This window comes from Coloeus monedula (genome assembly GCF_965178545.1).
Source record: "Coloeus monedula genome assembly, chromosome: 4".
Taxonomy (NCBI): Eukaryota; Metazoa; Chordata; class Aves; order Passeriformes; family Corvidae; genus Coloeus; species Coloeus monedula.
In genome coordinates this window covers 39,261,727-39,280,023 of record NC_138784.1, presented here as the reverse complement: position 1 = coordinate 39,280,023, position 18,297 = coordinate 39,261,727, and the positions used below count along the sequence as shown (strand labels likewise).

The following is an 18,297-nucleotide window of genomic DNA, read 5'->3' as shown; positions in this document are numbered from 1 at the left end:
TCCTGCAAGAATCATAGAATTAGTAAGTTTGGAAAAGATCCCTAAGCTCATCGAGTCCAACCGTTAACCCAGCACCGCCTTGTTCACCATATCCCCCAGTGCAACTTCTACATGTCTTTCAAATACCTCCAGGGATGGTGATTTCACCACTTCCCTGGGAAGCCAGTTCTAATTCCAACTTAAAATAGTACTCTCTGACTTGCTCTAGTATCTTATCTCAAAATCCCATTTGAGGAGAAAACTGAGACCTTCCTGTGATAACAAAATGCAGCAATGCTCTAACCAGATGCAGAACATAAATGAAACACATCCTAAAAGTTTCAGAATAGCCTAGCTGTGCCCCGGGTTTAAACTGATCTCCAGTCTTCCACCTGTGACTAATACAGGAGATGTTAAATGAAATGCATAACATTTTTGTGCCAAATTTTCAAAAAGTGTCCACCTCCAACTTCTTTTTTTTAAATATGCTAGAATATTGCCATCTGCGAAAGTGAAGCTGTGAAAGTATGAATCTGAAATCTGTCAGCTGTTCATCAACATGCTTGTAATAAAAAAATGCAAGTGACAGAAGGTTGGGTTTTGGGGAGGAGGTTGCAGAGGGTGGGAAAGCATGCATATTTTGCCAGAAGGCAATGAGAAGCCGCACCTAGACCAAACTGGGATGCTTCTGCAGGCTGTGCTGCAGAGCCAGGAGCTCTGCACCACTCACGCCTGGCTGGAGTGAATCCCAGCCTTGCCATGGAGACAGCATGCGACAGATTCCTGTCTCTGGGGCTAGAAGTCAGACACCTCTGCAATTTCAACATGTCCCAGGGATATTCACTAAAGCAGCAGAGAAATGCTCACAATGGCACGTCAGCTAGGTACCCAACACCCAGCACTAACAGCTGAGCATTTGCTCCTGAGACAACTCCTGACTTTTAAAACCCACCATTTTTGAAATAACTTGTCTCTTAGGAAAATAAATAAATAAAAATTATTTCCAACGGGAGACGAACGTATTCTAAAAATATTAATATTTCTGATAACTTTGACCTGATAGAAACCTTTCTGCTTTTTTGTAATTTCTTCTCACTCAGTTAGCATTCAAAGGCTCTATTATGGAATCGTTCAAGACAGTGCTTGTAATACAGCATATTAATAAATTATTTTCTCTTTCTAATAGCAGTTTTCCATTTCAATTTCCTTTATCTGACTTCTGCATGATTTTTTTCAAATGATAAAATGCTCTCTTTGATATAGTTAATTCATTCATGACTTTTAAAATTCATATTTCACATTAACTATGCTGGCAAGCTTGCTCATGTCAGATTAATCCCTTCCCCCTATAGTTTTCAGTTACCCATCTGAACAGATTCCTTAAATTTCCTTCTCTTTTGGCAGCTTTAATTTAATCCAGACCTTTTGTAAGAGAACTTTCATGAATAGTAATTTTTTCACACATGATAAAGCCCCCTGATTATACAGGATTATATTAATTATAATTAGTTGCATGCTTCTTAGCAATTCTGGCACCAGTTTTCAGTACACACCTATAAAAACTCATAATGCAGTGTCTCAAAATTTGCTGGAACAACATTTTCTCAGTGCTGAATGAGGCCTCATAAGAACAATAACTGCCTTCAAAGTCCAAACATCCCATAATCTGCTCATCTCCACAATATGTCACAGCTTTTGATCTCCACACAAACCCTACTGTTGCAATAGTTTATCTTTCAAAAGGATGCTCATTTTTGATCTCTTGACTTTACAATTTTAAAAGGCGAATGAGTAACAGCTTCTCCTAAATTGTCTTAGCAGATGCATTGCTTGTAAATTCACTGCTTGTTTTCTAGTTTTGACTTTTAACCCTTAATTAATAATTATATAAGGATTAAATAAGTTTTTAGAGTCCTAAGTCAAGACCAGAGATGGCCACAACCACCCTTTGGTGGGTATTTGATCCCCAGAACACCCACACAGCATCTTCCTGCTTGCACCAAAACTCCTTTCTCCAGGTGCAATTCTGCTTCTGATCATTGCATCTACTTTCCATTAAAGGATGGCCAAAAGAGAAGTGAATGAGAATGTGCAGCCCAATTTTTACATTGTATCTGAGACATAGGAACTGCAGTACCCTGAAGAGTGAGGTTTGGGTTCAAAGCCTTCCTCAGCCGGAGAAAGTTAAACCTTGGTGTCCCACCTCTCATGAAAATGCCCTTTCACCCCTTCCTGGGCTCAGAAACAGGTGATGAACAGGAGGGGGCTGGCGGTTAAGCCAACTTTTCCTCTTAGAATAGTCAGAGTTGGGTAATAGTTTCAAGACACATGAATAGTTACCAGACTCACCATCAGCTTGTCCTCCAGGTGTGTTTTAAGAGAAGGCATTTAAACATGGGCTTGGATCTCTAGCAGAAAAATAATAGTGAGTCCAGGATATTCCGGACTCAAAGTCCTGTGTCGGTGGAGATCTGTCCAGGCTCCTTACCATCCAGAGACAGTAGAAGATGTCAGACACCATCTGGCCATCAGTGTTTTCTACGATCTTGACCAACAAAATGCACCCCCTTTGTCTGCATCCCATCTAGAGATGATCACCGTCCCTGTGTAGCACAGACGAAAACCAGACACCTCTCCCTAGGTGCCTGGGACAGACATCACCCTGGGTGACTGGAGCTGGCTGTGAGCCTTGTGCTGGCTGACCACTACACCTCTTCTTCCTTTGGGTGCTGCTCACAATCACAGTACAGGCAACTTTTAACCTTTGGGCAAACTCAGCACAATGAGCTTTCCTGACATGTCACTATAACACATTTTCTAAAATTGAGCACCTGTTTTCTGATCCTGTTTTCTGGAATCTTTTACAGCACATATGCCAAAATATTGCATTACACCCTCTTAGATCACATGTAAAGCTGCACTAGCTACCTCACCCCTCTCAGACACTCTGCTTGTGTATTTGAGGATTTCTGGTTGCCCCAAATACAGTATATTAGAAGTTTTAAGCAACCATTTATCACCTCCTTTTTAGGCTGACTTCACACCAGGAGCAATAAAACTCCCATCAGACTTTACCCAGCCTGACCAAACCTTCCAAATGAGGCATAGGGTCATTAACAAGCTGATAGATTTTCAATTGTTGCAGAAGCCAGCTCATGCTCATTTTTGAATTAGCTCCTCATGCATTCCAGGAAGCTGGTTTGAGAACAGGGATGGCCAGCAGCAGGCAGGGAACCGATACAGCTAAAGAAAGCTCATGAGCCAGTGCAGAAGATATGTTCCAAGTTCCTCCCCAGGTCTTTCGCCTTTTATTCTCCAATTCAGGTATTACATTTCCACTGGTTTTAACCAGGATTGTGCATGCACCTTGACATGTTCACAGAAGTTCCACAATACAGAGTTTCACAACTGGGACAGGTCCCTACAATCGGGACACCAGGGTGACAAAACAGATTCTGGAGAATTTCCCACTGAATAGGATGGAGAGAACATAATTACCACATCGTAGCACTACAGTGTCTCATAAACATAGAATAGACTAGATCCATTTACCACAAAAAGCACAGAAAATAACTTATCAAAGAATATATCTTTTATGTAAAATATACATTTGTAGAATATAATTTTAATACAACTTTTATACTTATTGATGTTGTGTTTGCAACACACAGAATGAAAAAAAAAAAAAAAAACCCCACAAAATAGTCTTGCTGCCAGAATTTTATTTCTGATAATACTTATAGTTTGAGGTAACAATTAAAGAAGACTGTGTGCTGTGAACAAAGTCAGTGATGTTTGTCTGCAGTCACATTTTTGTTATCAAAGTGAAAAGTAAACTTAGGACTTGGCATGTACACTAGAATTCATAACAATTTAGGTCATGGCAAACTGAGAAAGCAAGGACTTATGCAAACCTACTCTGTTCAAATTTGTGACTTTTGCAATATATGCCATTAGTATGACAGAAGTCAAGACAGATGTAGTTGACATCACTATCATTATTAAGCGTGTGTCTTTGTATGATCCACAGCACAACTTACTGCAGGAACCAGGAATAATAAACACAGGGGTGTGGGTCTTTGCATGGAGCCTTAGCAATGATGACATGAATTCAGCTTTCCTTGATATAGATAAAAACTGATATTCCATGCACACATATTTTATTTACACTGACTCATCAACAGTGACTAGTCACCCCTTCCTCTGGCAGCAGTAATTATGAGCGGTCTTTCATCTTCTTTAACAAGCTCTACTTCGCACGCAAAGTCTCAGTGACCTCCTCAAGGTGTTAGTTGTTTATCAGGGCCCATTCAGCAGCAGCAGTCTCTTTCCAGTACAGTCCTTGGTATGGCTAAATTCCATTGTCCCTTTTTCAGCAGTCAAAAATCCATGATAAATTCTGTACAACACTGTAGTTAATATAACAGCAGCACCAGATATTATATTAATTCATTTGCTAAAAGCTGTTTGCAATTATCTCTCTATTGACAATATTTTACCAAAAGTAAATCAATGTACATCTCTAAATATCAGAAAAGTATACTTTGATAAATACATTATTGTACAAGAATTCTGACATGCAGGTCATGCTATCGGGCTAGGCTATATACAGAAGAACATGTTACATGGTCAACAATAAGTTGAGTTTCTTTTCCTAACAAAAAATAAAACATGACAATCAGGTATTATTCAACAATTTCAAGGATCACTTAATATTTCAGTCATTATGGTCTTCCCCATGTAGTTCTAAAACTCTACAGTTTAAGGGTAATTTTTCCTCACCAGCCCAGAACCTCAGATTTGCCATAGTATTTGTCCTGTTGCATAAACAGAGGTTAATATTGAATGAAAAAGCCACTAGAGGAGATACAGTTTCAAAATTGTAATAAATGCTGGTTGCTAGGAGGAAGATTGATGCAATAGGCAACCGGTCAGTGCTGAAAAGCTGCTCGAAAAATCTTAGGAGTGCACGCGAGTTAGTCTAGATGATACTAACTGCACTTGAAAAATATATATATTTCTATCTATACATGGATGTACAGTCCATATGAAAAAAGAGAAAAGAAAAATGTTCTTAGTTCAACTTAAAAGAGGGGGGCATTTTAACAGTATCTCTGTGCTTTATGGAGACAGATGGAGAATACAAGGAGACAGGTTGCAAAACAGACAGACAAACAACATATAGGACAAAGCACCTCAAAAAACATTGACTGAAGAAATTTTTGAAGCCCGTGAGCCAGAGGTATAAGGCTGGTCAAAAACCCAACTTGAGAACTACTACTCTCTTACAATGGTACAAAAAAGCCCCCAATAATTATTTCAATTTTACTTGGTACTCAGCTTCTGAAAATGTTGAAGAACCCTGGAGTAGAGAAATTACTATAGTACCAAGCAGCACTTGCTAGCTTAAAATTGCAAGTCTGGATGGCGTTTACCTTTCTTGCATGTTTTGTGCCTTCCCCAAGCCATTAAGAAAGAGATCTGGCTTCTGCTTGCGTGTAACCAGTAATGACAACCTCTTTGCAGTTATCTGTGTGCAAACAACCGGAGACATTCAGAACTCTGATACAGCAATCCAGTACCGAAATAAGTTAATCACAAAATAAAGTCGTTTATAAACAAGTAGATAGTTAAAAAAATAAAGGAAAAGGTTAAACAAAGAAAAACAATCCCACATGCAGACCAGTTTATCAGTGCTTTCATTTCAGCAGGATGGTAACAATGTGAGAACACACATCCAGAGCCCTCTGTGGTCTCCACGATCGGCAACACTGCTTGTCAGGTGATGGAGACAGGATGGTCCATGCAAATGAGCAGACCCTTCAGAGCAGACATCTTCAGAATGGATTAGAGTCACAAGAAATGAAGGTTCAATGGAGGGACTGATAATTACTTGGAAGCACATTATTTTAAGTCAATCTCCCTGAAAATATGCTTATTTATTGAATATACTGGAAAACAGCATCCACTAACTGTCCTTTTATTGCCACAGGAAAGTAGGACAATATAGTAGATAGAAGGAGAAATGCTACCTTAAAGTAACCTTTAAAAGCCAAGACAAAAATCTTCAGCTACCCAAGTGGCTTTTCTTGCTACTGACAGTTGTATCATGCGGGAGTTAGACCATATTTGTGGAGCCTATGCTTAATGCTACATTTATTTTATTTTACTACTTGTAAACGGTAAACAGTATTTGATCTAACACTATGTAGCCGATTGATGCCATCTGGTTTACAAGATGGAAGGGATGGGAGACCGAGAGCGCCTTAGAGGACAAGGTGAGCTGTAGGGTGATGTTACTGGAGACAGTCGCAGAGTATTGCCTGTCAAGCCAGCTATGTTGTTTAAGCTTCGAGATTTTTCATAGCCTTGTATGAGAAAATGCACAGACATCAGTTGAATTCAGCCAAAAAATAGACAAAGACAAACAGTACAATGTAATGTAATCCAAGGAGCTATCAGGGACTCAGAGGGGATCTGCCTGCAAAAGAACTCAGTGCTAAGACACATTACTCCCAAAAGATATTAATAAATAAAATTATTAACAAAGTAATGCACCTGTTTTTCCCCCCAAAATTAAACAGACCGCCACACAAGAGGTCTGACCTGCTCTTCCACATCCCCTCTTGCACTTAGTATCACGCTGTGGGCTTCAGCAGGGTTGCACAGCAACCTTCAGCAAAGTGCAAGATAAAGCATCCCACCAGGCTGATTGAGCTATCTGGCTAAGCATAATCAAAAACCCGTTAAGACAGACTACAGAAACTGTTAGAATTATATAATCTCTGCTAAATTCAATTTCTAATAAAGGACAATTTTTTCTTTAAAATAAATAAACCAGAAACCAGATAAATTTTATACAGCATGTGTAAATCAGTTTTGCAGAGGACTGAATGATACTATAAGAAGCTTCATCTTCAGAAATATTAACCTTAGGCTTTGGTTCTAATTTTAAAGTCTAGTAAGACAGCAAAGTTCAACATATTTGTAAATGCCTCCTGAATGGCAAACTTAAAACATTGAATTTGTGCTTCTTTTCCATATTATTTGAACGAAATCAATTAATCATATAAGCAAGTAGTAAATAATTAATCATTAAATGAGGCAACCACATAATGCTTCACAATTTGAAGGGAACATTGCACTTACAGACATTTCTGCTCACACACACTGTGAGCTCTAGCTACCTACTTTTTGCTACTGTGGATTGTTTTCACTTTGTAGAGGCTATGCTGTATAGCAATGAAAAAACATTGCTATTTGATGCATCACTATCTTCATATTCAAGTATTTTCAGCAGCTCCTGAATAACCCCATTTGTTAACAAAAGGATCTGCTCATTGGTCGGAAGAGAGATACCAGCAAGGAAATACAACAAAGATTAAGCCAGGCAGGACCTTGCTCCTCAAGTATATGGATATATGCTTCATTGCAAGCATGAGAAGTCTCACCAATTTTTCACTGGCAGAACTTATTTCCTTGAAGACAAGTATGCATTTAAGCATTTGTCAGGTTAAGGTGTTAAGGTCTAAATTGCTTACAGGGAAATAATGAGACTTTTCCCACAGAAACTCTAAAATACCAATGACAATAAAGCTAAACAACACATGGAACATCAGCAAGCTATTTTTTTTTCTGATTGAAATGGTTACTGGCTCAAATTCCAGATCTCTAGGTAACAGACAGTTAACAGCATCTTTAGGAAAAATTATATCTTAGGCTCTCCCCTTACAACGATTAACATATTTCTTACCTACAGGGACCCCCATACTTTAAAGCTATACTTAAAGCAAATGTAAAACCTCATGTCTGCTAAAACATTGTGCAATGTTCTCTCCAGATGGCAAGGGCAGGCTAGACTGTGATACTACACAGAATTCTGAAACATTTCTGAAACAGCCTCCAGTTTCTGAGTTTTTATCAGTATTTACATCGATTAGAAAGAATTATGTTTGAAAAAGGAATTAAAGGGAAGCACAATGCTAGTGTATATATTTAAACTCCCTGTAAACATAAAGCTTTTTTAAAAAGAAACCAAAATAATCAGGTAGCTTTTTACATAGAAGCTAGGAAAGTAGTCTGAGTTTTTATCAGTATTTACATCGATTAGAAAGAATTATGTTTGAAAAAGGAATTAAAGGGAAGCACAATGCTAGTGTATATATTTAAACTCCCTGTAAACATAAAGCTTTTTAAAAAAGAAACCAAAATAATCAGGTAGCTTTTTACATAGAAGCTAGGAAAGTAGTTTTTAAAGATAATTTTCTTGCTACTCTTCTAATGATAAAAGGAAAGAACTGATAGAGGAAGATGGTACAGATTATGAGTAAAATAGAAGCTCCTAAAAAGTGAAAACCAGATACACAAGATGAATAGTGAGAAACACATGATCCAAAATCAGTACTTTTCAGGTATTTTAGTGGAGCCGCTCTGATCAGTATCATCTTTGAGATGGAGATAAGCTGTTAATGCAAAAAAGCTTAGAATAAATTATAATTAAACCCAACCAAGAATCAACCAAGGAACAAACCAAACAAGAAGAACGTACCACAAGAAAGAAAGGGAAAATGTAAAACATAAAAATAGTAGACTTGATGTGTGCATGAAATTCAATCATTCAAACCCATTTGTATATTAGTTGAAGATATTTTCTGCTTATGACCTAACTTCCCTACTCTGTGTAAAATACACTCCAAAGCCAGTGGCTAAAACATTTCAGCCTCAACTAAGATTATCATCAGAGCCAGACAAAGAGCACATTTCTCATCAAAAAACTGTCCATTCTGAACTCAAGCCCCAGTTTTCTAGTAAAACTATAAAAGCATTTTCTTTTAAAACTAGATTTACAAATTAAAATGTTCCAGGATAAAATATGTTTTACTGTTATATAAATACATCTTTAGCAGCTGATGGTTAACTTCTTTTATCATTTCTGATCTTCTCTAGTCATTGTTACTGCCATAAGTTGCTGAGTGAACCCAAAAACCTGATATTGCAAGACACCATGGCAATCTACCTTATTCAGGTGTTCTTGACCTCCTCAAAAACTCTAAACATTAGAGACATTTTAAATAATCCTAGTTGTTGACAAGACAGTGTGAAATATATGCTCAGGGAAAAATGTAGTAAATCTGCGCAAAAACATGCTTGCAGTTAATTTTCATTTAAGCTAAACATTATATATAGGAGTATGTAAAATGCCTGAGCATAGAGAGAGTCATACTCTTTGCAAATACCATACACATGGAATTGGTTGCATATCTGCCTTCACAGGTTTAACATACTGAGCTCAGGCTTTGAAGTGTAAAAAGTGCATTTGCAGAACAATTTAAGAGAATTACTTTAGAGTATATGGCTGGCTGGGACAGCTATGTTTGCTATACAACAAGCAAGTTAAAAAAACAAACAAACAAACAAACAAAAAAAAGCCAGAAAAATCTCAGGCAAAAATGTTTGCCCAGTGCCACATGGCTACTTCAGATGAACCCTGAGGTGAAAATCTACACATCAGCACCCAGGAATGTAGAATCTGTTGGAATCATACAGTGTCAGAAAAATATAATTTGCCAAGAAACAAAAGCAGTTCCTGTCTAAGGAAATGAGAAGATCACCCTGGCATTGCTGATCTTAGGGCTATGTCCTGATGTTAGGTTTGCAGCCACAGCCAGATGTGGCCTGTTGGGGTAGAAACAATCAGTCATGTGGGAGATACAAGTAAGAAACGCTTTTGCAAACTCCACCTGGGGGCACCCATCCTACTGAGCAGCAAGCAATCAGACTTGAAGAGGCTAAATAACTAGAAAGGCATTTTTAGCACCTTGCAAGGTCAAGCATTGTTTTACTACCTAGTTGAGTATGGTTGGGGTAGACAGTCATCTTTTAGTATCACTGGTGTATTGCCAAGAAAAAAAACATTTTTTGGCATTATAAGCTCAAACTTTTATTTGAAAGAAATCTAAATAGCGTCTCAGGATATGCTTTTTTTGTGTTAAGAGCAACAATGTGGCTTACTTCTGACATTTCAACCTCTAAAGGGTATTCAGCTGTAAATATTATTAAGTTATTAAGAGCAGAACAAAGTTATAACATGATTAATTTGTCTTTTAGAATGACAAATTGTATTGAATGATGAGTGGTAGAATGAGCAAGGTCTGAACTGCAAGCTTTTCCATTAGAGATTACAGACAAATGAAGACACAAGTGAAATGAGGGTCCAACATCAAGCACATTTTTTGAAGACTAAAGGGGATGAGTGTTTCTAAAAGGAAAAGAATGACTAAGAGTAAAGAAAAAAAGATACATTGTGAGTACAGTCTTTCCTCTTAGAGCATTGTGCACATCATTTTACTCTAAGATTTTTTTTCACAAGCATATTGCTGAGTAACCTTTTATGATCTAATGAAAGAAGTCCATACCTTTCCTGATCCCTCCATCAGTAGCACACGTGTAATCACCTGTTGTCAGTAGGAAACATGTTCCCCCTCTTCTGTTTTTGTCTCTTGTACTAGAACGTCTGATGGGAGGGAGCCTTTCACCAGGTGAGAGTGGCTGCTCACTTCCTGCACTGTCTTCACCTGATAACACTGGTTAAAGCACCATGCCCATTTACAGACAATAATGAATGAGGAAATGAGACATCACAAAGAGCTTATGCTGAATGCCAGATATTCCCATCACTCAAAAAGTTGTTATAAAGTAAATCAGTAGAAGAAAACAAGATTGCAATTCATCATTAATCAGTACAAAATGGCAAAAGGTATACGTTTTGTTCAAGAACAAATGATCTTTTGACTTTCCTGTTGTGCTTCTAAAATTTATATAAAATTAGATTAAACTAACATGAACTAAGAAATAGTCAAACCAAGGCTCAGTTAGTCACCTACTCTGGACTGTAACTTGTCAGAATACAGTCAGCCTTGGATATTTCAAACACTAATTTACTATTTTGACTATCGTTTTTGCTAAACAAGAAGTCATGTTAGGCATTTTTGTTTAGAATATACTGCTTAATGTTTTAAAGACAAGCCCTTATCCAGAAGAGCTATATTTTCAACATTTGGCACTATACACTGTTTAATAACACACTTAGCTTTCATTTCCATATTTATTACACTTGCACTGCTTGTCATCATAAGTACCCAACATTAAATGCTGTCTTTGGTCTCTGTACTTTATTTTGTCAAATGGCAAAAATTGTACCTCTCCTGATTTATTGCTCCCAAAGGACTCTCTTTTAAAATTATGTACTATTTCAAATTCAGGCCATACTTCAAGAAAAAAATCTCTTCTCAGTACAGCACATAACTTCAGCTTTACCTTTGTATTTAAACCTGAGCATGTTTTTTCTGAACTGTGAATGCAAAGGGCAGGATTCAGCCTTGAAGTTTTGCACAGAATTCATAGTGACTCTAATAACATTCTCTATCAGAAATAAAGCTACAGTGCATGATGCAAGCAGTGGCACTACTGAAAAGAAAGATAACACTTTATAATGGCTTCTTCTTTCATGTCTGCTTTCTCTCTAACTTCAAGGATTATAACCCCTTGTAAATAAAGCTATAGACACAAAAAAAGGTGTCTCTTAGTGAGAGACAGAGTGATCACACTGAGCCTTCTCCATTCAGAATACCTTTAGTAGGACCTGATGGCATGAAAAAGCTGTTATCATTAACACTTTAAAGATGTTATCTCAAAGTGGGTATCAGCCAAAGCACTGAAAAACTAACTATATTTTACTGTCAGAGTCTTTTCAAGCATTTACATCCTCTTAAATATATTTAGGATGTTCAAAAAGATGTGTTAACTTTGTGAACAGTAACTCGGAGAGTGAAACCGAGCTTCTTTGAACATAAATGCTATTCAGTAACAGAGCAACAGACCAAAAAAGAATACTGTTCAGAGACTGATTTTCCAGACTCTTCTTTTTAAAAACTAAATTTCAATTACTGAATTACACCAGTCATAAGTGGCTTTGCTCTTATTATTCTTTAGCAGCTTTACAACAGGAGTCTAATGACCGGTATTGAGCTTTATAAACAGATTGTGGTTGGCCGAAGAATAAATATGCTTAAGAAACAAACAAACAAAAAAAAATTCTTGCTAATTCTGCTAAACTATTGAATTATACTGAGAGGTAAAATTTACTCTTTAACTGCAACAGATTTGGAATATGGAGCAGTGGCTTGGAGGGACTGAGGCTGTCATTTGATACGTAGTTTCACTGAGTAAAGCACAAAATACTCCTTATTCATCATTTGGAACTCTAACAAATAAGGTAATAGAAATCACAAAAATCAACTCTAATAGCAATGATGGTGCTGAGGGCTGTAATTTTCTTTTTTCTTGACAAGAATTACATCAGCTATGCTAGTATAATTTAATGAATATTAAATATCATGCAATGTCTCATCTAACACAGATGAAGGAGGTTCTTTTAGCCAGGGAAGCAGAATGCCAAATGGAAAGAAAACTAGAAAGAAAATTTCTTCCTATTTCCTTTGAGTGCTGGGCTTTGGATGTAAAGCACCTGCTCCTTTTAAATGACTGCTTCTTTGTAGGATCTTGCTTAACAGGCCACGATGTGGCACAGGCAAAGCTGACACAAGAGACAGACACTGAGGCAAAACACCATGGAGTCCAACAGGGTGGGACACGGTGGCTGCTCAAATAGTCACAGTCATGCAGAAAAACAAGAAACATCCATACAACGCAACAAACAACAGGCAAAAGAAAAGGTTGATATCATCAGCAGGAAAGCATTCTCAACAGAGCAAGCAAAACTGTATAGACCAGCTACATAGAGGTTTGGGAACATCACTATACCTATTTTGTCCTCTATGAGACTGACACACGCAAATGTTGGAGGGGAGAAGGGTGGGAGCTACATCTTCTCCTGGCAGAAAGACTGGCTGCTTTCTGACCCCTACCAAACATACTGGTCTATAAAGTGTTTTCAGAGGACATGCATTTCCAGTGGGGTCCTACCTGATGATCTGTTGTGTTCCATCAGCTGGTTGTCCTTGCCCAGGCAGATGTCACCCTGTGTGCTATTGCAGGCCATGTTCAAGTCTGTCTTGCAGAAGGAGGGTGAGCTGGCTTGAGGAGCAGGAGGGATGTGCTTCTTTCGCTTCCTTGGCAGTTTCTGCTTTGCCATGGCCAGGGAGTAGTACATCCCAAAATTGTTAACTATCACAGGCACAGGCATGGCTATGGTGAGCACTCCTGCCAGTGCACACAGAGCTCCCACCAGCATGCCTGACCAAGTCCGTGGATACATATCCCCATATCCCAGGGTGGTCATGGTGACTACAGCCCACCAGAAGCCGATAGGGATATTTTTGAACTGCGTGTGTTCACTGGCAGACGGGTCATTAGGCTGGGCTCCCACCCGCTCTGCGTAGTAGATCATAGTGGCAAATATCAAAACGCCGAGTGCCAGGAATATTATCAGCAGCAGAAATTCATTGGTGCTGGCTCGCAGAGTGTGACCCAGCACCCTGAGCCCCACAAAGTGCCGGGTGAGCTTGAAAATCCGGAGGATCCTGACGAACCTTACCACCCTGAGGAAACCAAGCACGTCCTTCGCAGCTTTGGAGGAGAGCCCGCTCAGGCCCACTTCTAGGTAAAAGGGCAGGATGGCCACAAAGTCAATGATATTCAAGAGGTTTTTGATGAATTCAAGTTTGTTGGGAGAAAAAATAACACGTACTAAAAATTCAAATGTAAACCATACCACGCAGACTCCTTCCACGTATGTCAGTGCAGGATCTGTCTCAATCTCATATTGTAGCACAGCTTCTGTCCCGTTGATGACCTGCTCAGTTTTGTTTATAATAGTATTGAAAGCCTCGTGTGTTTCCAGGCAGAAGGTTGTGATTGAAACTAAGATGAAGAATAAAGAGGCAAAAGCGATGAACTGAAACACAAAGAGATAAAAGAGACATCAGAACTGCACAGCTCTTTACATTAATACTAATGATGTTGGTGTTTATAGTAAAACTTTCACTCATTCATCCCCAAATGGCTGGCAAATTCATATGCATAAAAATTTCCATCTAGGCCAGAGGAGAGCAGCAGACAGCTCTCACAAGCAGGCCAGGAGTCCAGGAGCAGGAAGAGTCTTGGCAATGGACACCATGACAAAATGCAACTCAATAGGAAGGTGGCAACAAATTCTTTAACCTGTGCTAAATTGTCTGAATTTGATTCAGTTGTCAAGGTTCCTTGCAAACAGTCCCTGTAAACACCAACCACAGCAATACTTAAAGATGTTCACCTCTCACACAGTGGAAAATGTGGGCTGGTTGTAATGGTCTCAAGACTATGGTTCAGAATCCACATCTGTCTTGAAGGGCACCTCAGAGGGATCTAGGAGCAGATCCAAACTGGGTTTCCTTTGGATTTTCAATGATTCACAAATACAGGATATTTACTGATCGAAAATGCCTTCTATGTAACAGGTAGATTTGGTTGCATAGCCTATTATGTTTGTAGTCATCCATCACTGATTCTCTTGGGCAGCACTAAAAGTAAACCACTAAAAGAACCTCACACACTATGGCGGCAGAGCTTTGCCACAGTCTTAGGATCCACAATCCTGCTAACCAAGTTACAAATCCAGGACAATCCGAACAAAAAGGGAAATACAAATTTGGTTCTAGTAGAGGCACGTGAATTGATAAAATACAGGTAAATAACCTGGAAACAGCCATCAAAGAGAATTGTTTAGGATTTAAAAAACATATACTTCCTGATCTTCAACTCAGCCATTGCAGTCAAGCATTGAATAACAGAGAACATCCAGGACAGGATCTCAAAAAATAACACCGAGCCAAGCAGCTAGAGCAGGAGATAGATTTTCTTACACTGAATAAAATACACCGAATGAAAAAGTGTTTTGAAGTCAGTTGTTCCTTTGCTACAATGGGTAACTTCTTTTCAATGACATTACTACCATATTAGCTAGCACTCTAACAGCAGTGGTGTGGTACACAAACAAAAATATTTTTTATTTCAAATTTGCATCTTAATAGACATTTTATAGCCAATATTACCCTGGGGAAAAAAAAGCTTTATGGAGACATGAAGATTTTTGAAAGTGTTAGGGGCTCAAAGAGGCAAAAAATGCCTAAACAGGTTTTCAAAAATATCTAATACCTATATGTTACCACACTGAGATCTTGAACACCATTGGAAAAAATCTAGTTGGAAGGCAGACAAAATAATAGCCATAAGCAGAAATGCCTCTGTTCTGACAATTTGATCCAGGATACAACATTGTGGCAAAACTGATTTTGTGTACTTTGGATATCAATGAGTGAATTTAGTATTAGCATTCAGATTTAGTGTTATGTGCCACAGGAACTCATTTGGGTTCATACAATACTGAATGCTTGCATTTTTCTAACACAGAACGTTGGTTAGACAAAAAAATATTGTCTCTACAACCCGTAGAAAGAATTCCTTTTATTCTGGAAACAAGCTTAAATTTACAAAATGCAGGCCTGGCAAATTTATTGCATTCAGACTCACGAGATGGATCTGTGAAAAATCCCATATAACTACCTATATCAGATATTTGCAGTTTATTTATGGCTTCCTTTCCTCAGTCAAGGAAAAAAGTTACTACACCATGCCCTACAATTGCAAGCACTAAATCTCTTACCTTTCAAAAAGAACTGACTCTGAAACTGAACTGAACACTTATCATCCAGTGTGGACTTCTAGCCACAAGCTAAGCAAAAAATCTTACACTGTTTGATTTTTACTGAACAGGCTTTTCTGCCTTTGCCTTAACTACAGAATGGCTGCATGTTCATAGCTCACAGCACCTGACACCAACATACACAAAAGATCCTCAATCTTGTGTGAGACAACTAGAGACAGCAAATACAACCAGATTTATATAACCTAAGTGAATTAAACTCAGCAGAACTTTGCAAAACCTCTCCACGAGATGGAAAGAGAATTTATCAGACTCTAAGCCACTGGTGGGCTAAGAATGACCCTTGGGTGTCTCTTAGAGCATCCTCCAGAATCCTTCTACACAGTCAAGGATAAAAAGCAAAGAAATCTTTGGAGGCTGAGAATCACTGAAGCTAAGTCAGCACTGCAGTTTGTAATTTGGGAGGGAACTTTTTGACAGATAAAATATTGGACAACCTCTTCAACGGCAACACTTTGGTGATTTCAGACAACTGTGAATTTTTATTTTTTTGTCTGAAAATAAAAGAAAACTACATTCAGCCTAACCAAAGTAAAATTTACCAACAACTATATAATTTACCAACCACTCAGATATAATAAGGATTAACTCTGCACTCAACAGTGCAGTGAATCTAACAGTATGTAAATAATTACCACTTTTTTCTGGACTGTATTTCAGAAAGAGAGTCCATTCAGGTTCAGAACCTTTCTAAAGAAAAATGCCAAATACCAAGAGATTAGCTACAGGTAGAACTGCCTGACAAGCTATTTATTACTGTTTTGCTTAACACTGACACTGCATTGACACTGCACTGGGCACTTGGCAAGGCAGATTGAAATTTTTAGCTGTGCAGCTACATTTAGTGTTTTATTATCCCTAAAGGAAAAAGACATTCAATCATGTCCAAAATCCGCTATCTTACTACATTTTCCTAAAGACAGTCATCTTCCAGAGGTTAGAACAAAGACAAGAAAACACTATCAATCTGGTGACAGATTTCTTGATAAGCCCACAATAACCACTCATAGAAATGTAAAACAATACGATGCACACATTTCCATGCGCATGCATGGCATCACTGATTTTGAGCAAAGGCACACATTCCTTTTATCTCTCATTGCATTTGGTTTTAAACTGCCAGCTCCTTGGATCAGGACAGAGCTTGCATAGCACCTAGCAAGACGAAGCCTCATACACAAGAGACCTACAATGTTATTGCAATAGTCAGATGGGTCAGAGAACACACAAGAATGAATGCAAGGATCAGTGCAAGAAGGAACATTTTATCAGCCAAACAAAAAATGCCTAGGGATTAACTTTACATTAACAAAGATGCTTCCTTAGTATTATGTCACATAATACCAGGCAATGCATTGAAAAGTCTCTGGCATGTTTTTCATACATATCTGTAATGAAAGAAATTAAATTAAGTCATGTGCTATCCTCACTTTATGCTTTCCTTCTCCTTCATCCTAATTCCAGCTTCTCTAAAGTAATTAGCCTCTAAAAATATATCCATTTTTGTTCATGTGGGCAAGCAGCACATTTCAGACAGAGTCAGTACAGATTTGAACTCACAGATTCTCTGGTGGTCGTGACCAACCAAGTCCTATTCCTCAGTCCTGCATTAGTTCCTCGGTCTACAATAACCAGGGTAGCACACACAACTATTTGTTTGTTTCCTTTTCTCTTTTATGAAGAGCAGATATCTAAAAGCAGTTAGCCTAATCATTATTTCAGAAAGGTTACAGCAAGAGACAATTTTCTGTTTGAATCATTAGCAACCTTTCACTGTGAGAAGTTCTGAAACTTCTTTGAAGTTCTGAAACACATTTGGTTTTGACTAGTTGCAAAACAAATTCAAGCCTTAGTATAGAGCAAAACAGCTTATTCACCCCCTTTTTTAAACCTAAGATTTGAGCCCAAACACATTTTTTCAATATCTTCAAAAAAAGCTGAAGAAAAATTTCAAATAATATCCAAGTAATCATGATCCTTTCTCACTTCTTAAAAAGGTTCTTTTTTAAAAATAATTGCTTCTTGTTTATTTCAATGGATGTGATAAAATTAACTTTTCTCATTTAGGTTTTCTTTTTTCCTCCTGACGGAACCATTTTTCTAAGCTGCAGAATGGTTGTAGACACACTATAGGGCTACCATTTTCAAAATTGAAATTAATACAAATTGAATTAATAAAAAGTTCAGTCCATTTTTGCCAGAAGAGAGCAGTTAAAAGTTACAAAAATATTCAGTATGTAATACACAGCATGCAAAATATTCCTCATTCAGCAGTTAAAGCTCCCAGTAGGCTGTGGATTCCCTCTGCTCAGTTTGAAAGCAGTGTGCACCCAATTCTGTTCTTGTGTGTCAGCATCACTAGTTCAGACAGTAGAGATTCCATCTCCCAGCTTGTCTAATTGATGGGATCACCAGCCAAGCTCCATTGCTAAGTTCTACTAATGTTCACAGTAAGTGGAATAATCATTTATAACTTTCTTTTCAATGAAACACACAAATCTAAAGTGTGTGTGAGATACCTAAAGATAACTTGTTGGAAGTAGAAAACTTTATGATTCATACTTTGAGTCCAGTGTCTCATGGGGGACTGAGTA

General features: G+C 38.0%; 1 protein-coding gene across 6 annotated transcripts in view; it reads right to left on the bottom strand.

The window, feature by feature from the left end:
- Positions 1-4,278: 4,278 nt before the first annotated feature.
- Positions 4,279-18,297, bottom strand: part of KCNC2 (potassium voltage-gated channel subfamily C member 2) — a gene marked incomplete at both ends in the record, with an annotated part of 99,825 nt that continues 85,806 nt past the window's right edge. The window contains 4 exons of one of the 6 annotated variants that reach the window (XM_082279737.1): positions 6,211-6,347; positions 10,395-10,562; positions 12,506-12,637; positions 12,964-13,894. In XM_082279737.1, coding sequence (XP_082135863.1) covers positions 6,211-6,347; positions 10,395-10,562; positions 12,506-12,637; positions 12,964-13,894 — 1,368 coding nt within the window. Of the gene's footprint in view, positions 4,389-5,447; positions 5,510-6,210; positions 6,348-10,394; positions 10,563-12,505; positions 12,638-12,963; positions 13,895-18,297 lie in introns of those variants that run through there. The other 5 variants (XM_082279739.1, XM_082279741.1, XM_082279738.1 and 2 more) reach the window with 5 other exon arrangements.